The following is a 24,655-nucleotide window of genomic DNA, read 5'->3' as shown; positions in this document are numbered from 1 at the left end:
AGGAAGTCAATGCAGATGGTGAAATGGGACACAGCTTTGTAGCCCAACACCATGGAAATTCCCAAGACAGGGGGAAGCCACTGCTTCTGCTTCCTCTTCCTGATGCTGCTTGAGGTTTTTCACTTGATGACTCCTCAAATGCACACAGAGTTCCCCCAGCTGACTATGGATCCAGGACCTTCTAGTCCTTCCACTGACTGCTTTGGAAAGTAATTTATATAAAGTTTCATAGAAACAGCCAGATGTCCTCTCTTACCCTCTGCCCAACTCACTATCCTCTTCATCACATTAAAATTTGGCCATAGACCCTTCACAGAAATCTGCAAGGCAGAAGAAACTCTCTGTTAAAGCCACAGAATATGACTTCCTTTTCTTCCAGTCTCAGCCACTGAACGCATCTGATTAATGTGCTTCTCTTCTTTGTGTGCATGTGTTTAAACATGTCTATGATGCCTTCAGCAAATAAAAGGGAAAAAAGAAGAAATAAGAGGTTAACTACATGCTATGGAAAAAAAATAAGAAATGAAGGTAGTGAATCAGGAACTGTATAAACCATCCTAAAAAAACACAGGAAGGAGAAAAATTTGCAGGGAAATAAGACTAGTTTAGAAACAGAGTTAGAGAAGTTAAGCAGCAGTTCATGAATTTCAGAATCTTTTGAGTTGTAGCCAAGTGTTTGGAGAAGTGTCCAACATACAAAATTCTTTTTGTACATGTCTGAATCAAGATGGATTAAGAACAACCAATAATTAAGTCTCATTGGACTATGAACCATGAAGGTGAATTTCTTTCGTCAACAACAGCTGTACCCTTTGAGGAATTCTTTTCCTAGTTATTTCAAATCACAGCTTCTGCATTTGAAGTGTCCTGTATTAGCTTCAATCAATCACTCCAGGCAAGTTATGTGACTCAGATTGGAAGGTATAAGGTAATTTACTTTCCCCAGGAGTGGTGTTAGCTTTGTTGAACCTAGCTGTAGTTGGGGGTGCTACACTACAGTGAGTGTAGAATCTCACACTGAATACATTATTTTCCATGATGCTTGGGAAAGTAAGTGAAGAATTTCCCATCAAGATTAAAATAATGTTATTTATTCGTATTTCTCCCTCTCACACTAACGTTTACTGTTTCCCTTTTAAGGTTTACAAGGAGGGTCTTTACTTTCAATAAGGACAGAAAACCACCCTGAAAGATGTCCAGCCTGTACCTGACAGCCTGCATAGTTAGCAGCACACATCCCCTTCAGGCCAATTACTCTGATGCTTGCAGTTAGAAATGTTTTCCTTAGTTTAGGAGTCTACACTGTCCAGGATATTTAAACTTCTCTTATCACTGTTAGGGACCCAGCCAATAGAGTCAGTGCAGTATAGAGAGCAGTTCGTCTCATCTAGAGGTCCATGTCATGTGGTCAGTTGAATCACTCTCTAGAATTCATAGTCCAAAACGGGAACTTGGAGACCTAAAAAACTTACAGACAGCTACACAACATAACACTTAACGCACATTCCACCTCATTATTCATTTGCCTGTACTTGAGACTCCCACCCAGGGCTGGCTGCCATGACACAGGTGCTATGGAGACCTGCATCCTTTCAGGGCATCTGGAGATCAGGTGTGATTCCCTAGAGAATTCCAGATAGCACTAATGCTCAGGCAGTTGAATCTCAAACCTCATGTCTAAACTTAATCACTGCTGTTTAAGACCTCTCTAGAGTCTTGGAGACTGGACACTGCTGAATTTTATATAAAAATTTTCTTATATTTACCAGCTTTTATCATGGCTCCACTCACTCTTCCTTCCACGAGTGTAAAAAATGGTTACTTTAATCCTCCTTTTCCACACTCATGAAAATTCCTGTTGTACTTCATGGAGTCTTTTCCTCCCAGAGCTCATCTTTCTCTGCTTGATTTCAAACACACTATGGCAGCTGAGACCTTATCCATGCTGGCAAGAGTAGAAATGCTACCTACCACCAGATTATGCATTCCAGTATCATGACAGAATTTGTTAATATGCGTTTAAAAATATTGAATTATTTTAGCATTCATTTCTGCTAACATCATAAGGTTGTTTTAGATAGAACTGTTAGATAACTGATAACAGTCCACCTGGAGTTATGCTGCTGGTTATTCCTAAAAAAGAACAGGTTTTTTTACTGTCATTTGTATTTTGCTATTACATATTACAACATAATATTCTACAGTCTGTTTAAGATTAAATCATATGTACCACATATTTGATTATCATAAAATAGATTATGTTGCTCTTACATGTTATTTCTTATTATTTCTCCAGTTTGTCAAAATCTTGTCTAAATGGTCTAAATGGTCTAAATTCATGATTCAAAATAAACATATGAAATTTAGCTCCACATTTTACCTGAAAAACATTTCCTTATTTGTTAAACATGCTATGAAATTGCCCAAACCAGAAGGCTTGGGCAAAATAAGGATAGTGATATTAGTTAAACACCTTGCGTCACTACTTGATGATGAAACTGCTATGCATCATTTTTACTAATCAGAGGATATTATACAGCATGAGTCAGGCTGTCACTGATTTACTATCAGCTATATAAACACAGCTGAGAAATGTGCTCGGTACCTCGAGTGAAACTGAGGCAGACAACCTCAGATGAGGATGAAGAACTTGGCAGTTTTCCTCTCGCTATATGTGGCCATCTCCTCCACATTTCCTGTGGCTCCAGAAGCAGAAGACGAAGGGAAAACCCTACAGTTTGTAGAGGTAAGCATTTTTTTCAGTGTATATCTAAGGGAAACCTAAGGAAGTCTGAGAGATAACTGTAATTGCAATTCACAGAGTATGGCTGGAAACTTAAGATGTACCATTTGGCAGAGGTTTCAAGAGAAAGCTTTTCCTACCAACCTAGAAAATGTGGGAAAATTATGTGGAACTTATTTACCCAGAAGTCATCTGAATATTGTATACTTCACTTTTGGTGTTGTCAGTAAAATAATAAAAAAACTACTGAGGCAGGAGTTCTAGCAGCAACAGTAAAACTCAGCAGCAATTTACATTTCAGAACGTGCTTTGAAACTTGTGATATGACTGGTCTTAATAACATAAGGAAGGAAATTTGCTTGAAGCAGGCACGTTTGTCCATGTTTTGGCTGAATAGATCTTTTATACAATATTTTGGAAAAAGGGAACTCACATAGACACAACAAAATTTGTTGTAGACAAAATTGTTGAAATTTAGTATCAAGGCCTGAGTTTCTAGTATCATATTCTGTAGTTAAAAATAAAAGGCAGGATTCACCAAGTCTGACCCTTTAGCAGTAATCACCTGCTTCGGTGGGAGTCCTGGCTGTGTGGAGTCTCACTGCCAGTCTCAATTTCCTTAGTTATAAGTTTTCTTGTTATAAAGTTATAAGCTTTCTTGTAAGCTTTGCTCTTAGAGTAATTGAGCACAGTAAATAATGTAGAATTAATTATCAATAGTATATATTAGATTTTCAAGACATTTCTTGATCTATTTCATCAGTGAAACAACAAAATCAGAAAACTATAGGAAAGCTGTACTGAAGAAAAGAGGTTGGTTTTGGTCCTGGTAAACACAGGGCACGTCCATATGGGAATAGTTAAAGATTACTTAGAAAATTTAAGTGTGACCAAAGATAGTACTGATAAGTCACAATGCTCTCTTTTTTTTTAAACTCTGATTCAGAGTTATCTACAGAATTTCTACGACCTTCAAAAGGATCACCGTCCCCATTTAAGAAGCCATGGTGAAAACCCCCTTGCTGCAAAGCTCAAGGAAATGCAGTCATTCTTTGGACTACAAGTGACTGGAAAACCTGATCTTGACACACTGGAGGTGATGAAAAAACCCAGATGTGGTGTACCTGATGTAGAGCAATATGTGTTCACACCAGGGAATCCCAAATGGAAAAGAAATAATCTGACATACAGGTAATCTTTCTTAATCTGGTTCAAAAAGATATAAATTTAGCACACCAACTTTTGGGGTGGGGGGTCTGAAGGAATTATATTACGTGATATATGGACCTATGGAGTGATTTAGTGATTTCTGGAAGAAGACAGATGCTTTAGAAGGCAGTATCTAAAACAAAGCCTTTATTAATTTTCATTCATGAAAGATACGTCTAAGATTTTTGACTTTTTCGCAAGTAATTATATTTCACCTAAAATGCTGAAATTTCAACTATTTTCTAAATAATATATTGTGTGCTGGGTTTTCTTTGAAGGATTTTGAATTACACCCCAAAGATGAGACGAGCTGATGTAGATGAAGCAGTCAGAAAAGCTCTCAGTGTCTGGAGCAACGTGACACCACTGACATTCCAAAAACTTGAGGACAAAGAAGCAGATATAATGATCTCTTTTGCTTATAGAGGTAAAAATGATAACGTGGGATATTAAATACCCATCTGAAGTCATAGAAGTAATTTAAGATTTTAACTTATTTTTTACCTCTTCACTTTAGACCATGGCGACAATTCTCCTTTTGATGGTCCCAATGGACAGCTGGCTCATGCATTCCAGCCTGGTGAAAATATTGGTGGAGATGTGCATCTGGATGAGGAGGAAGCTTGGACAAAAGATGGAAGAGGTAAGCATTTTGTAGCTGAATCTCTATAGTTTTAACCTCGTACAGTCTTATTTCATGTGATGCTTTCTCTTTAATGAGTCTTTCTACAGGCAGAAAAGTGAGCAAAAGTGACAGAGCCTTTAATTTATAATTCCTTGACCTTTTTTGCTGTTTTTTACTGACTCTTTTAGGCATGAACTTGCAGAAAATAGATTTTTTAGATCATAGTGACATTTATAATGGCATATAAATATTTAGGTCATAAGAGTGTATAATGATTTTAAGGTCAGAACTTCAAAATACTTTTTCATTCAGAGGAAAGCTAAAACTTGGATACCAGAAAATCAGTTGGTAAACTTCTGAAGGCAAATTCTTTCTTTTTCTTAACCTAGCAGTTCAGTTTGGTGCTAACTAGGGTGTCCCAAGTATCACTCAAACTGTAATCTCCTTGCTTGTTTTGAAGTTCTTTTTCTGTTGGTTTATTGCCAACAATCCCTCAGCATGGACATAGTCCTTGATCTGAGCAGTTAAAGTGATAGCAGGGGAAACAGCTCATGTTTCAGACATAAGGACACTAGAGAAATGACAATGAGTCCACAATTAAGGCCAGACATTCTTTATATACTCTTATAGCTCTTCTGTCATAATAGTTTGGAGTTGTTATGATAATAGAATTACTTACAGTCTCTCTTGTACCTCTAGTGTATTTTAGCATGAGTGTTTCCCCTTTAGTGAACTGTGTCGAGTATTGAAACAGATTTTATCTTGTTTCATATGGTTTTTATCCTACAGGCTACAATTTGTTCATTGTTCTTGCCCATGAGCTTGGCCATTCACTGGGTCTGTCTCATTCAAATGATCCTGGAGCACTGATGTATCCAACTTACTCCTACACCGACCCAAATGAATTCCTTCTTCCTCAGGATGATATTGATGGAATTCAGGCCATCTATGGTAAGAAATAATATATTCATTTAATATGTCTATTTGGGAGGCTGGTAAATGGTAAGAAAATATGTATTTATTTAATATTTCTACTTATGAATCTGGTAAATGGTAAAATGACGGTATTTAATATTCCACCAATGACAAGTTTAACAGTTTCTGAAAAATAGATAACAAAAGAGAGATAATTCCTGGAAGCAAACTTCAGCTGAAGTCCAGTTCCACAAAAATCTCATTTTGGAAAAGATGAACAAAACTGGTCTTATCAACATTAGAATTCTGCATTTAATGACAGACTCTTACTTGAAAATTACATCCTTTTTCATTCAAAAAGTGTTTTCTTGGTCCTCAGAGACCTTCTGAACACTTTCCTTATACTTCTCCCCACTAAATCATAAATATTCATCCTACAGGACGGTCTAATGCTGCTGTGCAACCAACAGGACCCATAACTCCAGAAGCTTGCGACCCAAATTTGACATTTGATGCTATTACTACTCTACGTGGAGAAATATTCTTCTTCAAGGGCAGGTAACAACAACAAGCATACATATTATTTCTTCAAAATATTCAGAATTTTAAAAATAATCCATGAGGGAAAACTGTCCTTTTGGAACATAATACAAAGAGAAGCACTAGAAAAGCACCACGTATTTACAGAAGTGAGTTGTCAGATCATTAACCCAAAGAGCCCTATTTGATAAAATTAGGGAGGGTGACATGGGCTTATAGGTTGTTTTCCAACTGTTCTGCCACTGTGGCCAGCACTGTGACAGACTTTTCTCTGAAATCAATTCAAATAAACAGCAAAGCAAGAGCACTCACATACCCCTAAGCAATGTGTTCCTGGGTCCCACCCTCATCCTCTGTACAGGAGCAGGGGCAGAACTGAAAGCACTGCCAGGGAGAGGTGTCTGAGCCTTACTGCCCTATAGAGAAATAGAAGGTCTCAAATACAATTTGCCTGATTTTAGCATGTAATTGAGGTGCTAAAATTACAAACGTCTTTGCTCTAAATTTCTTTTACATGCAGTGGACAGGGGTATTCACATCCAAGTACCCATCTCCCTCTGTTGTACTCCAGGAGCTATAATAATTATTGTGAAGTTTTGATAGGAGTGGAATTATTTTATGACAGAAATTTTGTCTAAAACAGATACATGCTGCGCAAGCATCCTGCAAGGACAGAGACAGAGCTCAATTTCATCTCCCTGTTCTGGCCAAGGTTACCATCAGGAATTCAAGCTGCTTATGAAAACATTGAGAGGGATGAAATTTTATTTTTTAAAGGTAATTGAACCAGAAGTTCTCCACTTTTTCTGAACTGTTACTTCCTGCTTCTTAAAAAATGATGCAGTTACAGAAGTTAAAATGTTTTTAAGGAAATAGAACAGATAATCTTACAATTATAAAAATAATTAAACCAGAGGATCATATTGCTGTAATGGATCTTCAGAGGTCATAATCTAGAAAACTTGCCCCTCTGTTATAGTTAATGCCTTGATAAAACAAGTAATGAAAGCAGCTACCCTTCTTCAGGTCTAGTTCTCTTCAGATAACAGCACTTTGTGCAGAAGAATTTTTACTGAATTCAATTGGCAAATACAGGCATTTTATGCTACAGTTTCTGATATTCTTGTTAGTGTTTGTTATATTTTGAAAAAAAATGCAAAAATATGTCAGTGGAAAACTTTACTATGAGAGGGAAATTGTTCAATGAACACAATCAGTCCTTCTTTTTAAAGGTGTCAAATACCCTTTAAATATCTCAAATAAATTCATTATACAAATACTATCATGCAAGACCTATTACCATAAACAAATATGTTCATTGCATCTAAAATTACCAAAACTTTTTGATTAGACATGTGCTTTTCTTAATAGTTTAATTTGATGCACATTGCCTAGTTTTCAAAATATTATATGGCTCTATAATCAAATAGCACATTACAGGAATTTTATAAATTCAACATCCCAACCCAAGGTCAATGGTTTAACTCATCAGCCTCCAGCACTCCCCAAGCTGTTATCCAGACAAATACCTTATTATTTTCTTTTTTTAATTCTGGGAAAAGTTCTATCCAATACATCTTATAATTCTAATGTTTTACTCTTAAAACAAAAGCCAGTTCCCCTATCTTCATGATGTAGTCCCAGTGTAAGAATTAGAAACATTTTCTAAAGTAGTAAACTGAAAGGAATAATACTGACATATAGACACATTGTCTTCTACACATCTGAAACACAAGGAAATGCTGTTCATAACTAGCGAAAACAAATGAAATTTGCTCATATTTTTCAGAGGATAAGTATTGGGTTGTCAGGGGATATGACGTAGTACGTGGCTATCCCCAGCCAATCTATCGCTTGGGGTTCCCGAAGACTGTTAAAAGAATTAATGCAGCTTACAACGATGAAACCACAGGAAAAACATACTTCTTTGTAGCTGACAGATACTGGAGGTAAGATTTAATGATTGTTTACCAGGAGGCACGTTTTCATTTCCCTGGGGACTGATGTATTACTAAACAGTTTGAGTGGGATGATGTTTAAACCAGGTATATTCCAGAAATTTAAATGTGTTTATTTGGAGTTTAAAAAAAATTAAGCATTTGCTAGAAAATGTCGCCTTTTCATCAGGATTTTTTTTCCTGAACATTAGATTCCTGTAGCAGGAATATAAGTACTTTCTCCTGAATGAAACAGCTACCCAATAAAAAAGAGTGGGTTTCTAGCAGATTTCTCACTTTTTCTCCACAACAGCACTGCTTTTTTATGGGATGTTGTAATAGCGTCAACTTTTACTTCACTTTTCAAACAAAATGAGCCATCAATGCAAAGTGTTGTAACTGAATTCCTCTGTGAAGTAACTATAAATATTCTCCAATTTTAAAGTTGCTTGTATTTCTAATTGAAGCTCGTGACAAATATTCAGAGAGCAATTTTGTTTGAGAAATTTATCATTGAGACTAATTCAGCTATGGTTCAGGACTGTGCTACTGTCTTCTTCTCTGAAGTTTTATGTTTTGTTTTTATGTTGAACTGGATATTCAGTGCCTTGAAATAGAAATTCATTTTATATGCAAGTGATGGCCAAGGCTCTGCTAGTCCAGAAATACATGATCCCTGGGAACAAACTTTACCATAGGTAGGATTTTCAAATGTCAGAGAAATCTCTCAGAGAAACTTAATAATAAGAATTAAAAAGCTACTTCAGTTAATCTCTATGAGACTTCTTAGTAACAGTAGAATTGCATGTAAGAATTTGCTTTTGACTTTCACACTATTGTCCACTTCCTCATAAATTGTAATGACATTTCTTCTTCTAAGATATGATGAAAAGAAAAAATCCATGGATCATGGGTATCCCAGGAAAATAGTCTCTGACTTTGGAAATATTGGCAGAGTTGATGCTGCTTTCCAGAAAGATGGTGAGTGAAACATACCTTTAATCTGTGTTTATGTGAATATTTGGGCTTCTATAGATAGAATAATTGTTTTCAAAAAGCTGTTATTAACCTTAATGAAAAGGAAATTAAAAATATCAGGTATATATGGACTGTCTATAATGGTGATTGTTTTTCCAAAACACTGAAAAAAGTCACCTATGAAATATAATTGGATTAAATTTTACTTCTAGGCTATGTGTATTTCTTCCATGGAACAACTCAGTTCCAATTTGATCCTCGTGCCAAAAGAATTGTTCGACGAATGAAGAGCACCAGCTGGTTTAATTGTTAATTGCAATGTTTTTCTGTATGCCCACTGTATGTTTTTATGTGCTGCATTTTTCAGCATTTCATGATTCTCAGGTCAGAACGGATTTCTGTTCAAATTCTATGGCAGTATAGTCTTAATAATTATTTATTCTAAGCCAAATAAAATTATATAATTTATCACAACTTCTCATGTTACAGTCAAGTTTCCTAATAAACTATGTTTCTCATATAATTGTGTTCTTGATGTCTTTTTTGCCCTGATGCTCAAGAGCCAAGTCTATCTTTTGAACACTAAAAAATGTATTCTGGCAGGAAATACCAGGTTTGGTCACAAAGACAGGGAAAGGAGTACACACCTGTATCTGAACCCCCCACCCCACACAAATCCTGGTGAAAATCTGACATTTAATTAGTTGGGGCTCACTATCACCAGTGTACAGCTCTACTTCCACTTTCCATTCCTCTTTCCCAACTTCCTCTATTAGACCATTCTCCAGAGCGTACATCTTTACAACTGTGGGCAGAGGACAGGGCTCTGTGGAAGGATTGAGCCTGAAGAGTAGTGACTCAACTCACCTGCCTGAACAGTTCTCTAGCACTATTAAGGCTCCTGAAGGTTTCCGGTTGGCTTCCAACTACCAGTCTAGAAGTCACATGTCCCCTCTAGGTTCTGGGTCACAGCCACCAGTGTGAGAGATCTGTCTTATGTTTTTAAATTGACATTTTTGTTTGTTTCAAAGGTTTTAAAGCTGGAAGGAATGACAATGGTGCTACAGTCTGATTATATTCATGCATATGTCACAAAAGACAAACGTTGCTCAGGGGCTTTTGCACCAAACATATTTTTCCATGGCACTAGTATACATTCTTGGAAAACATGTTTCAGCTGATATGAATTTAATTTTACAGAAAAATCAAGAACTATGGGCAGATTCAATATGAACTAGGAGAAGTGGTTATCTTGCTTCCACTGTGTCTGGCTATCAGATCCCCACAGCCATCTGCCATGTAGCAGTGAAGGATAGAAACAATAAGAGCAGCTAGGTTAAGATCAGCTGCATCTAATTTTATGCATTTATTAGTTAAGCTTTCTTCTACAGAAAAGAGAAATACATATCCCTGGAGAGTGATTCAACCAGCTGTCTTAGAATAGGGTCATCTGACCTCTGCAAATATCTTCATTTAATCTAGACAAGTTTAAACCACTAATTTAGACTACATTTCTAGTTTCAGCTAACATTAGTGTTTGCTCAGAAGACATTTGAGTGACAAATAAGGGAGATCTACATCCCACAAAACACTACCAGGGTTTTGCAACCTGGCCACCTACACAACATAACAGCCAGTTCCCACTGTCCATGGGAGAGAGACCTGAAAAAGTGTTCTCACAAGTGATGTTTCGCAAACATGTCTATAGCTGGCCTTGGGGCCTGGGAAAAGAAGAAGCTGTATAAGGAGCTTCTGGTTACGGTTTCCTAATGCTTATCTTTGACATTTATTAAAGTTGGTCGATGTTGAACTGCCTCATGATTTCTTTCCTTCACTTAGAAGACAGTAGTAATGTGACCTCTGTTTTAACCCAGAAAGTTCACTGCCTATCCTCATCACATCAGTAGTACCAGGTCATGTTACTCAGAGCATCCCAGGAACCAGAAACAGTGCAGAAACACGGTCATGATGTCAACGCAATACCAGCAGGGACTCAACATTCCTAATTGTTCACAACATGGGTGTCTGTTAGTTAGCTGTCTAAGTGTGCATTATATCAACAGGAATCTAATCAGTATGGTCAAATACATAGAGAACTGAATGCAACCCATACAACGCAATGATACCGAAACTGAATCAAGGGAAGGGTCCAAAATTTTTTAATAGCTTAGAAATGCCATTAACAAGTTTAACAAGGAGGCTATTGGGATGAAAAAATTCATCATTAATGCCTCCAGCTGGAGAAGAGTTGGCTGCAAGTGACAGCAAAAACGCCAAAAACACAGAAGCAAGTATTTCCCACGAAAAGCAACAGTCCAACATGAAAGTATTTCTTTCAACAGTTTTGTAAAATTTGAGTACGTGCTGTCAGGGCTCCTCTGACGTGCCAAACACCTTCAGCTCCCTTTGCTGCCAGTGGAAGAGGAAGATGCTTGGCTGGAACAGGGTGAAGTCCCATAATTCGTCACAGCCTGGGTGACTCTTGAAACTTCTCTTATTCCGAATTACCTAAGACAGGAAATAATCATATCCCCTGTGGTTAATGTGGTTAAACTGAAAAAAACTTCTAGTGATGAAATTGTAGCTAGAAGAGAGATAGATAGATAGACAGAGAGAGAGAGATAGAGAGATAGGTGCAGACAGAGATATAAGATTATTCACATTTCTTAGGCTCAATTTATAAGGCAAAATCATTCTCATTTATGCATATTTTGGATTCCACCAGAATAATTTAAAAGAAACACACAGTTTCAAAGAGTTGCCAGGAGTAGGTGGGTAGGGAATTGGCATTTTCATCCATTTTCCAAAACATTCAGTCTCACTTTATGAATCAATTTGAAAAGAAAATATTCTGTTTACAGTAATTTCTCCCAGAGTTTGCTTTGTTTTGTTTTTTATGATATTCATATCTCATGCACAGTTCCCATTTTCTAGGCTGAGAATGGTTGAGTACTTCTACATTTGGTGGTCCCATTTCACACAGCTATGTTGGGACAACTCACAAGGTTTTACATTTGTCCACCATTTAATCAGGCATGAAATTGCCCAGGTTTGTCAAATTCAGGGTAAAATAACTAAAATTGAGTGCCAGTTTTGAAATGGTAGCCAAGCGGCTTAGGCGTATTCAAATCCCGACTGACTTCAGATGACTGTGAAGTCGGATGGGTTCAATTAAGTTTTATTGTGTCAGTCTGCACAGTGTTATAGCTCATGTGGAGGGAATCAGAGCACGATGAACTCTGAGTCAGTCTACAGCTGACTCTCCAAAGCACCCCATAACCATACTAGCTGGGAGGCGAGAAAGGAGGCACATGGAGCAGAAAGCAGACTGCTCTCCCACCAGGACAGGGATGACAGTAAAAATGAAGGCTCTTTCACTTTGGCTTTTAACATGCACAGCTGTTTCTGGCACTCTTCCCACCCACCCAGAGAAAGACAACGAAGAAGATGCAAAGCTTGTACAGGTAACTGCATTTTCCATATCTGAGATCTATCAAGCCCTCTATTTTAGACCTAATCTGTGTGTTCCAGCTGCGCAGCAGCTTGCTGCCTTTATGAGAAAATGCTATTGCATAGAACTCTGTTACCCAAGATTTACTAAAGTAGGATAAATCTGTACAAACTGGAAATGTCAAGTAAATAAGAGTCAGGGCAATGTTGTCCATTTCTGTTTAGCTATGGTCCTCAGGAAAACATCTGTGTGCTCCAAAATCACAGGCAGAAGGTTTTGTCAGCAACCTACACAAACAACATCAGTCCTAAGGTATTTGTTTAAGAAACATATCAAAATGTGAAATGTGTTTGCCTTTTTTCCCACTAGAATTATTTGAATAAATTCTATGCTGCTGAGACAGATCCAAATCAACTTGGATGGAAAATAAATGCTGAATCCACAGCTGAAAAACTTCAGAAAATGCAACAATTTTTTGGTTTGAAAGTGACTGGAAAACCAGATAATGAGACATTGGAAATGATGAAGAAACCCAGGTGTGGAGTTCCTGATGTGGGTCTCTACGGCTTCACTCTGCCCGGATGGAAAAAAACCAAACTGACATACAGGTAGTATTCCAGAAATTGCTTTTTGAGTTTAAATTTTAGGTTTGTGGGTATCCATATTTGCTATATTTAAATATAATTCTATAGCAATTGTTTCCTGTTGGGAATACAAAAATGTTTCACTCTCCACAGCTATTAGCTGTCCATGCTCCTGAGAGGAATTTCTGAGAACCAAGCTGAGTATTTTACATTGACTGGTTTAACTGTATTACTGTGCCTGTCATGTATCACTCCTGACAAAAATTCTGTAAGCCAAACAGAAACATCAATTGCCCCCTGTAGAGGCTTCATTATCTTTAAAATTTGCTGAGACAACAGTGTAGTAGTCACAGAAACCTGAGGAGATAACTTTCCTTATGCTCAAGTGACAACCTCCTGGCTAAGGGCCATTTTAAGAAAAAACTGGTAATGTGTACACAACTATTATTATGGAAAAGACATATTGGACAGTTATCACATACCTTGAACTCACTCAGCCCAAGATGAATCTTGAAAACTATTTGTTTACAGGTTAAATTGCTTCTTGTTTTTTCTGTTCATCATCTTAACCATATTAGGAATTTTTTTTCTGCAAATACTAAGTATTATACTTGCATTCTCATAACTGTAGAATTGTGAACTACACACCAGATATGAGCAAAGAGAATGTGGATAAAGCAATGGAGAAGGCGTTGAAAGTGTGGAGTGCTGTCACTCCACTGATTTTCACTCGCATTCAGAAGGGAATAGCAGATATCATGATTGCTTTTGGGACCAAAGGTAATATGATGACTGCATTCAATGGTCAAATTAATTAATAGATTTTTCAATAGTCATAACCTAAGCTCAGTGTTGTTTCAACTCCATATTATTTAGCTCATGGACAGTGCCCTCACTATTTTGATGGCCCCCTTGGAGTCCTTGCTCACGCCTTTCCACCTGGGAATGGTTTAGGTGGTGATGTACACTTTGATGAGGATGAAGACTGGACCACAGGCTCAGCTGGTAGGTTCAAAAATGGTTTCTAAAGTGTTATACAGATGAATAAACTCCTTTCTGATTTTATTTAAGTGAAGGAAGAGACTGAGATGCAACATTGCATTAACCATAAGAGCTGTTTGAGGATATTGCAGGTCATCATCCAATGGGGATATTTACAATAGCATAGACATAAACTCACCCTGATCTACTCTAGTTCTTATTTAACACTGGTAAAAATACCAACAGGACAATCCTTTTCAGGTAGGAATGCCACAGACAAAGCCACTCTTACCTGTGGGCTGGTGGTGGCCCATGTCCACCAGAGCTCCACAACCCCTGATAAAAGCTTTCCCCTCCTGGTGCACACCAGGCCTGGCACTACCATGGCCTGTGCTTTCAGCAGCCCTCAGAGGACATCCCCACCACCTGAAAATCAATACAACCAGCAGGGATAATGAAGACTCTTCCTGGGTAGGTTCAGCAATACGCCACAGAGAGGGGAACACCAAGTGCCCAACAAACCATGTGGTCCTCTCAGCCTCCAGGCTGGCCATACAGCACATACTGCCTCTGACAGGTCCATCAGTATACAGACACATTACCCTCTTGTACGTTTTTTTTCTCATCCAGTTTTTGAGATGGAAACTGCAACAGAAAAATCATGGTCAGGAAGAGCAAGGAGAAAAAGAATAGGAAGGTGCTGTAAAACCACTGCACAAGGAGAGTACGGGTTTATTGTGATGGGAAAAAAAGAGGGATGAGGGATGTACATGTCATGTGATTAAATGTAATGTTTTCCCCATCCTGGGACTGAATGGGTCAGGCCCAGTTTTGCTGCTGCTCCTCAGCAGCACAGCTCTAGCAGCCAGATATTGTAGAACTCAGAGCGCTTGGAGGACTCGTGAGAGGGGAGGACAGACTGGAAATATGTGTGGAAAAAATGAGGCTTTATTTTGTTTGGTGTTTTTTGAGAAATGAATGTCTTGGCTTTAGCCAGCCTTTCTTAAGCAATCGATGACCAGTCCTCTCCTCTGCCACAGACTTGTGATCTTCACTAAATCTGTTGACATTTCTGGCTCTTGGTCTGCAGAGCAGATGACCATTCTTCCCTAATTCAGAAATGCGTGTTACTTGCATGTTGAAGGAAATTCTGGTTTTAGTTATTTGTTGTTAACATATTTCACTGAGAATAAGCATGCATAAGAATAACATTTTAAAAATTTATTTTGTTTGACAAATCTATAAAGAAACCATATGCTTTAAAGTCCCAATGGTAGGAAGGTAAAGTGTTCTGCTAACATTTTATTTTTTCCTTGTCTATTTATGACCTCACCTTTCTTTCTCAGGTTTGTAGGAGGGAGAGTGACACACAGAGTGACACTTTGATACCTGCAGTGAGCACAGTGTGTTGTCCTGCCTTGCCCTGGAGAGCTGTTAGTTTGATCTGACTCACTATCTAATCTGTTCTACCTCAGCCAGGAAACTCTGCCAGGACATTCCAAAGAGCTGCACCCACACTCACCCCCAGATATTTACTCATGCCACACACATATTTTCAGTAGCTAACAGAAAGCAGGAGGGTCAAAAGTCTCTCCCTTCTCATAGGGGAAGTCCACAGTCTTGTCCAATACAAAAATGTGTTCACGTATATGCATTCCCTAGTGAATGTCAATATATTGTATGAAAACTGTCACTGAGCAATAGCCCTGCTGTGGTCATTATCAGCCATTTGATGAGTAAAATTTGACTGATCTCTTCTCTTTATCAATTTCTTAAGGTTTCAATTTGTTCCTTGTTGCTGCTCATGAGTTTGGCCATGCCCTGGGTCTCTCCCATTCCAGTGATCAGAGGGCTCTCATGTTCCCCAATTATGCCTATGTCAACCCCAGTGAATTTCCCCTCTCTGCAGATGATATAAGTGGCATTCAGTCCATTTATGGTGAGTAAAATCCATGGCTTTAAAAGAAACAGTAAGCAGAGGGGAAATAATCTCTCACAAAGTTTCACCATAAACTTAATCATGCTGTCATAATATTTAAAAAAAGCAAGGTATGGAAACCTTAATATTTCTTTCCAAATCTCCTTTCCAAAATGTCTCCCTTAGGATCTCCACCAAATGCCCCAGATAAAAGGCCAACCACCCCCACCTCACCTAAAACCTGTGGCTCTCAGACGTCTTTCGATGCTGTAACTACACTCCGACAAGAAGTCATATTCCTAAAGGGCAGGTAAATACTGATATGACATTTGTCTGCATGGGGTCTAGTTTTTCTTGATTTATACAAAGACTGAATACTTCCGTGGTTCACATGTTTACAGGATTTACAACAAGACAAGTGGATTTCAATTAATGGAAATAAAAGTTTTAGCAGATATTAGTTATATTAGTATTTTTACAGGACCCCCTGAAAAAACACGCTTCATTTTTTCCCAGAAAACACCTCAATCCCAATGAGACCTTATTCCCAAATGTATAGATGGTTACACTGAGTAGTGACTTGACTAAATGATGTAAATATTTCCTGAGAATCACATAAAGGTTTGGTTTGGAAGGTACCTCGAAGATCATCTAGTTCCAGCCAGGAACACTTCCCACTAGACCAGGTTGCTCAGAGCCTCATCCAACCTGGCCTTGAACATTTAATTAAGTATTTAATTAATTTTACTAATTTAAGTAATTAACTAACTAAGAAATAAATATGTTTGACAATACAGTTGAACCAATCACCTTTGCAAGCCCAAAATCATCCATGGAACTAATCTGCTGAAGAGGTTACAGCAAGTCCCACCTGGGCTCCTATAACCCTCTTACTATATGGTACAGCAACAACCTGAAATATTCAGTTGCTTATAATTGATCCCACTTATCAATCAGTACCAATGACATGCCAGAAAGAAGCTAGAATAAAAAAAAAAAAAAACACTTCCCAGTACGGGGAGTTATTTCCTTTCTGACACATCAATCCAGGTAACTCCACTGACAAGAAAGAGCTTGTAAGTCCCAATGTTGTTCACAGTCTTTTGCACATATAGAAGTTTCTGTGGTTTATTATGTACTACAAAACCTGTTTCATATTTAAATCAGGCACTTATGGCGGGTCTATCCTGATAACTCAGAAGCTGAACGTGAATTAATTTCTGCCCTCTGGCCAAATCTACCTCCTGGCATTGAAGCTGCATATGAGAACACAAAAGATCAGATCTTACTTTTCAAAGGTGACTTATGAGATTCTCTTTAATTTTTTTCTTAATTTGATTAAGTGGGAAGAAAGGATGTGTGCATAAAATTCACTTTTCAAATAAATAAAATAAAAACTCAGAACATTTCATCTAGTTTTCCTACAACCTACAATAAAGGAGTGCATTTTACCATTTACTGTCTGAAAATGACTGGTGAAACTAAATATTTTAATTTCTTTTAACAGGCAACAAATTCTGGGTTATCAGCGGCTATCAGGTGTTGTTTGGTTATCCAAAGAATATCAACACACTGGGCTTCCCTAAAGGTGTCAAGAAAGTTGATGCAGCTGTTTGTAATAAAAATACAGGAAAGACAGACTTTTTCATAGGTGACAAGTACTGGAGGTAAGAAGAATTGAAAAATGTTTTCCTACAAATGATTCCAATATAATCTGAATAAAAATTAAACCTTTTAGATAACTGTATGCAACTAGATAATTCTAGTAATTCAACTTTTCATAGAAGTGTTTCTTTGACTCCTGCATGGGGAGAAGAGTACAGCTTTGTGTTTTGAGAGCTTAAGGGTGTTCTGAAATGGGAATTCAAAATATGGATGCACTTTGATACATTATGCCTGGAAGCTGAAAAAAATCCAGCATCTAGAGAACTTTTACAAATACACAAGTGTCTCTAAAAATTAAAGATAATCTACTTCAGCAGAAGGCTGTCTGTGATGGATTGTGCAGGATTTCTCTGGTTTCTGAAAAGTCCTAGATTATTTTATCCCTTTTAGAAAAGTGAGAGCTCCTTTCCTGTCTTTGACTGGTTAGCACTGGTTTTCAACATGTTCCCTCTAAATCCTATTCTCACACTGGCATGAGTGAGTCCTGATAACCAAAGTGCAGGCAGGTGGAAGAAAGAAGTCAGCTTTGGGAAGCTGAAAAATTCCTTCTGTGTGCAAGGACAATGGCTGCAAAGGTCTTCCTCAGGCAACCGGGGCAAGCGTGGGTCACACAGACTTTATCGTGACTAATTGTGGGGTTCCTCAGTGAGACATACAGTGTCAGCTGGATGCTGAGATTCCTGTGGTTTCCTGTTTTTTAGTTTTGATTAATTTGGGTAGAGTATTTACAATATCTTGCATTGTTATATTACTGCCTTGGTCACAAGACAATAGCATGCAAAAAAACCACAATACACATTTCTTACCTAGTAACTCATTCTCTCAGCTTCATGTGCCTGTGAAAAAATATTTCTTGTATCCAAGGAGAAGTAAAACAAAGGCTTTGTTTGCTTGTTTGGTTTTTTTTTTCCTGAGAGGGTTCCTCAAGTCTGGAAGAAACTTTTAGGTTCTCCTTTCAGCTGCCTTAATTTAGCCCCATCTCATAAAAATTGTCCTGGCTCAGGAACAACTTGATTGTACTAGAAATAAGGCAGCTTCCTTGCCTCCATCTAAATCTGTCAGCTAGTACAGACTATGTACAATATCCTATTGAAGTCTAAGAGGAGGAGTCAAAATTCATGCTATAAATATGTGCAGTCACTACAGCAGGAATCAGTCTGTCCTGTTTCCGTGCACTGTTATCAATAGAGGAGGTAAATCCCATCTCTGGAGTCAAAAATGTGGGTCTTCCTTCAATTTTTCTCACCTAAGATACTTCTTTGGAGCTGTACCTGCCTTTATCAGCAAACAAGTAGCAGCCTCATGGAAAACACAATGGCCAGCACTCAGCAGCCATTTGTGCAAGTAAATAATACAACTTTCTGTTGCAATCCCAGTGAAACCAACTAAATTGCAGGTGCTGGCCACCTTTAAACAGCTGCTTAACTCTGTGCAGAACTGATGTCTAAATTGTGTAAAATTGCATGTCTCCCTTCATATGACTTAGGTTTGATGAAAACAGCCAGACCATGGAGAAGGGTTATCCTAGACTGACAGTCAGTGAATTTCCAGGAATTAGCCAGAGGGTTGATGCTGTTTTTCAACAGAAAGGTAAATGAAATAAGCTTTTCAGTAAAATTGGTTTAGTTCTAAAGATCATAAATTCTGAATTATGATGGATGTCATTATTTCTGCATCCTGCAAAAGACAGAAATGAAGAGATGCTCTCCTGTGTGCACAAAAGGGATGGTCCCTGATTTGTCAGAATAAAGCTATTTCTTGTGGTCATAACATAATACTTTATTTTTTCATTTCCAGGATTATTCTACTTCTTCCATGGATCAAAACAGTGGGAGTTTGACCCTATTGCTAAAAAAGTTATCCGGGAAATAAAGAGTAACAGCTGGTTTAACTGCTAGTATCATTAAACTTTCTTACAATCAGCAAAAGACAATAAATACCATTCCAGTGATCTCAGAAATTGCTTGTATGTACACTGCTCTACAGAACAGGCAACAGGACTAGTTTTCATAAATGCTTTTCATGTACTTTAATAAATAAACATGTCAGCTCAAATTTTATCTTCAAAGACTAAAACAAAATTGCACTTTTCCTGTAAGTGGAAAATGTACAAAATAATTTATTACTTTATACTCCAGATGATTTGGGCTGTTTTTAATATTATGGCAATAAACAGTTTTAGGTTGATGGCACCTGTTTTCTGCTTCATCTGTTGAAGGCATTCTACACTTCCGAGGTGTGAAAGGCTGCAGGTTAATATGCTAATATCCCTCCAGCATACAATGCTTGAACTTTGCCTCTATTCTCTCCAAAGAGCAAGCTTCTTTTCTCTCCATCTGTAAGATACAGGCTTTTCATTAGTCACTCGCTTTTCTGCATTCTGCAGAAGATACATTTTCCTGCATCTTGTCCTGCTCTTCCTTGGCTGTTGCAGCCTTGTCCCTTTCACATCACAATAGTATTTTGCCACCAAAATCGCCCTGAAGTCCCAATGTCTAAATATATTATCTCACCCAATAATCACCCTGATCTGTCTTTATAGCATAACAATTAACGTTTCATCAGTGGCCACTTTTTCTGAAGCTATGAATGGCATCCTTCACAAATCAGCCCTGCCCTACTCAAGAATAGATTCAACTATCATATCATGGAGCACAGCCATGTGCTAGCACTAACCATGTGCTTTAAGTGCACATACATCTGACATTTATCACCACCATTATTGCCACCACCATGGAAACTCCTCATAAAATCAGACAAAATCTATAGAGTCACAGTCATATCCTCTCCAGGTATTTCTTTTACATTTAGTTCTGGAAGCAGGCCCAGAGCACACTGCCAAATGGCTGGCCATACTGCCTGCATGGCTGGGGGTATCTGAGAACCTGGTCTCAGTACCGGTTTGCCCTCCTGTTCCCTGGTTCTCACATATTCATCTGTTTTACACACCTCTTGCATGCTTTAGTAAAATGTTTCTTTTTGCTGTGTATTTTTATAGCAATGCAATGACCTCAGCCTGAACCTTGCCCACCTGATTTGCTGTGAACAGCCACAGTACCACTGTGTTGCTGCTATTGCTATGAGAAACCCACTGGCTTTGTTCCCACCAGGAAATCAAAGTAAAGGCTCAAATGTGCTGTTTCACTTACCTACAGGTCTAATCATTGTGAACACCATCACAATCTAGATGCCTAACAAAATTTAAGCTTAAAGTGTGGTGGCATGGAAGATATTTGAGGGAGATTCATCTGACTACTTTGGCTTTCTGTCTAGCTAGGTGAGTTAGGGGAGATCCCTGTACTGAGAGGAAGAAGTTTTCTACAACATTACTCATCTGGTCTCGTCTCGTCTCATCTCATCTCATCTCATCTCATCTCATCTCATCTCACCTCATGTCATGTCATCTCATCTCATCTCATCTCATCTCATCTCGTCTTGTCTCGTCTCATCTCATTTCATCTCATCTCACTCAAAGACTATGCTGGGGCAAACCAGTGTCTTCAGGCTCCAGAAAAAAATCTCTTTGCAGGGGAAGGCTATCCAACTAGCTTTCAGACAGATAAGGCTGTGGAATTTAGAGTGTCCTTGATGGGTATCTTTCAGGTTTTTGTTCAGAATAGGACATCCTACTTTTCTCCTCTATGAAGCTTTTTGACAAGTTACAACAGCAGCTTTTTATTATCACCACAAGCCAGTGACAGAGTTGTCTGAAGGCACCTGCTTGCACTCCCACTGTGGAATGATTGTGATATCCAACACAAAAAGAGCAGAATATGCTGGAGGCATGTGGAATGGAGATCTATTTCTGTATTTTCAGGCTGCTTAAACTCTTCTCCAGCATGCAATTAAACTGATGGCTGTGTCGTAGAAAGCAGAGTTTAACAGCACAGTTGCAGAAGCTGCCAAGTTACACCCAAGTGTTTATACTCAGAGGCAAGATTACTCTTTCACACACAGTCTGCTCAGTGTGTAATATGATTGTAATTTTAACTTCAAGAAACGTTTAGTCATTGAGTCATAGAGGAGATTATTCAGTTCTTTGCAACACAGGCAAGTTCCTCTGTCTTCTGATATCTTATCTTCTGATAAACAAACATCATAGTGACCCTGTGCTCCCTCTTTCCCCAGGTGAAAAATTTTTCAGAATTTATATAAATCTCTTGTCTTAAGGCAAGTTAATCTTTAACAGTGAAATGTAGTTAATGAAGTTTCCTGGCTGGCAGCTCTGGCATTCTGTTAAACCAGTGTGCAGTTCATGTCCACAGGTCACCTGTGAAAATAAATAAAGCAACTAGTATTGCTTTTCCTTTATTAGCAAAGAAGGCCTAAAAAGTCATTCCCAACACAGAAAGACTTGACTTCTGATTAGTGATAACAGCTTGGTCACTCAGTTTTCCCTCTTTGACTGTCATTTCATTGGAGGAATAGGAACCAGAATAGGAGTGTCAGAACAGAAATCCAGTAAGTGAAGAGTGCTTACTGATGGTCCTATCCTTCTGTCTCTTCCAGGAGCCTGGACAACATGGGATTATATTTTGCTCCTCACCATATCCTCCCACAGCCCTAAAGAGCCCCCAATACCACTTCCCTCATCTCATACCTCCTATAGCTCTCATAATGCATATCCTCCTACAGTATTTAGGTATCTAGCTGAGTAATCCTGTGTACTTACCCATGGGGTGGCCAGCACTGGTCACACAGCCTAGCCCAGGGATGAATTATCTGTCTTCCCACTAACAGGGGTTTTTCTCCTCTAGCCAGCTGCTATTTTCCACAAAACCTGTAGGAACTGTGAAATTTCAGTTTGGCTTGGAAAAACTGGCCTCCAGTTGCTGTGGGACCAGATGGACACACGGACACACAGAAAACAGGATCCCATGTGGTCAAGCTAAAATAATTTTCTCAGTGTTTTTACTAAGCATTCTTCTTGCTTTCCACTTCACATTTCCATTCACTTTTATAAGGAGTTTGGAAGAGCAGACAAGGCAAGGCAGAATTGACACATAAAACCAAGGAGACAGCTAATCCACAATTTCATTCCAGTTGTTTCATATCACTAAGAAAAATGGTCATTTGTTTCTCATCCAATTAATGTTTTTTAACAGCTGTTTTTCAAACTAATCATAAGATCATAAGATGATGAGACTGAACTGAAACGAGGAAATTATGCATCCTAATGTAATGTGTTACTGAGGCACACAAACTACAGCATTCCTGGTAGATTGTCCTGAAAAGTCCTGCTCACTTCTTTGCCTACAGGAACCTGGTCTCCTGACACTGGCATGGGAACATTTCAGCTAACAGAGTGGGCCAGGAGCTGTGGATAATCAAATACTTGCTAGAGCAGAGCTTAAAAGCAACATCCTACCCTTTCAAGTGAGCAGTTCTCCCCTGTGCTCTCAGGTGACAGACAGATACCTCAAAAGCCTTGAGAAAACTAATATTGAATTTTTTAAGGGTTTGGTACCTTAAAGGAAGACAAAAGACAAGCATGGGAGCTAACCTATAAGGAAAGAACTTGCTATTACCTGGATGTACATAACCACTCTTCCCTGCACTTGCTCATAACTTCATGCCCCTTGTTGCAAATTGCCCAAGTCCCAGTAACAGAAAAGTTGTGTTTAAGCACTGATAGCCAACATGCTCTTTACACAGCTTATGAAGTTTGAACCTTTTTGGACACTGGTCCTTCTGACGTGCCAGAGCCAAACCCAAGGCAGAGAACTGAAACCCAGTACAGACATTGCAGGTGCCGAGACAGGATGTCAACACGAACTGAGGGGCACAGTGCAGATGAGAGGCCTGGCCAAAACAGGGAGAGCATTTTTCTGAGGTCGACACACACAGGCAGAGAGCCTTGAAGGGTGAACGTTTTTAATGACAGCCATCTCAGTGACCTTACTGAGTCACCTGCACATGTACTTTGTAGACAGGATCTAGAGGTTTGAGATGTGGGTTCTCTGGTTCTGGTTGTGAATCAGACTTTTTTATAGTCTGCCTGCACTCATTGATTAAATCAGCTTGGGATAAGGGGTGTCTCTTGGATTTTTTCCTCATGCATCCCCGGGCTTCATGCATTTTTATGATCTGTAAGCACTGTACCTTGCTAACTTTGGGTGAGTGAATGGACATAGATCCATGTGTGTGTGTGCTCCTTGAAGTGCCTTTCCCCCAGGCGTGTGTGGGTCTGTGCAGGCTCTGCAGGGCTCTGCAGCCTGCAGGGGCTACGGGAGCAGGGAATGCTTGGAAATACCTTCTCTGTATGATAGGAACAAATGCTGCTGGCGGAACAAAGGGTCATACAGCCTCCACTAAGATGAGGAGCACAAGGTTTCAAACTATCAGATAAAAATCCAACATAGGCTCCTAAAGTCTAGGTCTGGGTCTGGGGTGGGTAACTCAGCCTTTGGATATTGTGATGTGGATATTGTGATGTGGATACTGTGACTGTGGATAATGTGACTGTGGATAATGTGACTGTGGATATTGTGGGTGTTTGCCTTGGACTATTGAGGGTGGTGATTACTTTTGGACCAGTTGCTGCGGATATGGGAGGTTAGCACAGGGCCCCAAGAAAATGCTGCTTCTTGCAACAGATTGGAGTTGTGAGCTTCACTTTGCCAAGCATAGCCTGACAATTCCCATGGACACAGCCCACGGGGACCTGCCAGCGCTGCCCCCTGCCCCTGTGTCGGAACCCCCGAGCTGGGAGTGGGGGTTCACAGCTGCAGCCCCAAGGCCACAGCTGTCAGCCAGGGCTCACAGCTGCAACCCCGCGGACACAGCTGGCACCCGACGGCCACAGAAGCCACCCAGCGGCGACAGCTGGCACGGGAATGTCACAACCAGCACCACGCAGGAGATGTCGCCCAAGGGTTCCAGCAGCCACCCTGCGGTCACCGCTGCCACCTAGCGCTCACAGCTGGCACCTCGCGCCCACATCTGGCACCCCGCGCTCACATCTGGCACTCCGCACCCACATCTGGCACCCCGCGCTCACAGCCGCCCCAGCCTCTGCTCCAGGTCGGCTTCCGACAGCTCCGCTCCTCAGACGCTTAATTTCAGTTGTGAAGCTCCGCGGCTCACGACTTTCTAAATAAGAGTTTGCA

The 24,655-nt window shown here is 39.3% G+C and overlaps 2 protein-coding genes across 2 annotated transcripts; both read left to right on the top strand.

Moving 5' to 3' along the window:
• Window positions 1-2,635: 2,635 nt before the first annotated feature.
• On the top strand, window positions 2,636-9,260 carry LOC309571424 (interstitial collagenase-like; the record flags this gene model as incomplete). The annotated part of the gene is made up of 10 exons (XM_082278908.1): window positions 2,636-2,746; window positions 3,690-3,934; window positions 4,231-4,379; window positions 4,470-4,595; window positions 5,367-5,528; window positions 5,933-6,050; window positions 6,676-6,809; window positions 7,822-7,981; window positions 8,850-8,950; window positions 9,160-9,260. 10 exons carry the CDS (start codon window positions 2,636-2,638, stop codon window positions 9,258-9,260), a joined length of 1,407 nt encoding a protein of 468 aa, XP_082135034.1.
• A 2,998-nt stretch (window positions 9,261-12,258) lies between these two features.
• On the top strand, window positions 12,259-19,444 carry LOC309571421 (matrix metalloproteinase-27-like; the record flags this gene model as incomplete). Its single annotated transcript, XM_082278905.1, has 10 exons — window positions 12,259-12,411; window positions 12,768-13,006; window positions 13,614-13,762; window positions 13,859-13,987; window positions 15,741-15,902; window positions 16,068-16,191; window positions 17,049-17,179; window positions 17,389-17,548; window positions 19,033-19,136; window positions 19,344-19,444. The coding sequence occupies 10 exons, from the start codon at window positions 12,259-12,261 to the stop codon at window positions 19,442-19,444; spliced, it is 1,452 nt and encodes a 483-aa protein (XP_082135031.1).
• Window positions 19,445-24,655: the final 5,211 nt, after the last annotated feature.

This window comes from Coloeus monedula (genome assembly GCF_965178545.1).
Source record: "Coloeus monedula genome assembly, chromosome: 3".
NCBI classification, from domain to species: Eukaryota; Metazoa; Chordata; class Aves; order Passeriformes; family Corvidae; genus Coloeus; species Coloeus monedula.
The sequence above is the reverse complement of the archived record's forward strand: the minus strand, read 5'-3'. Positions and strand labels throughout refer to the sequence as shown.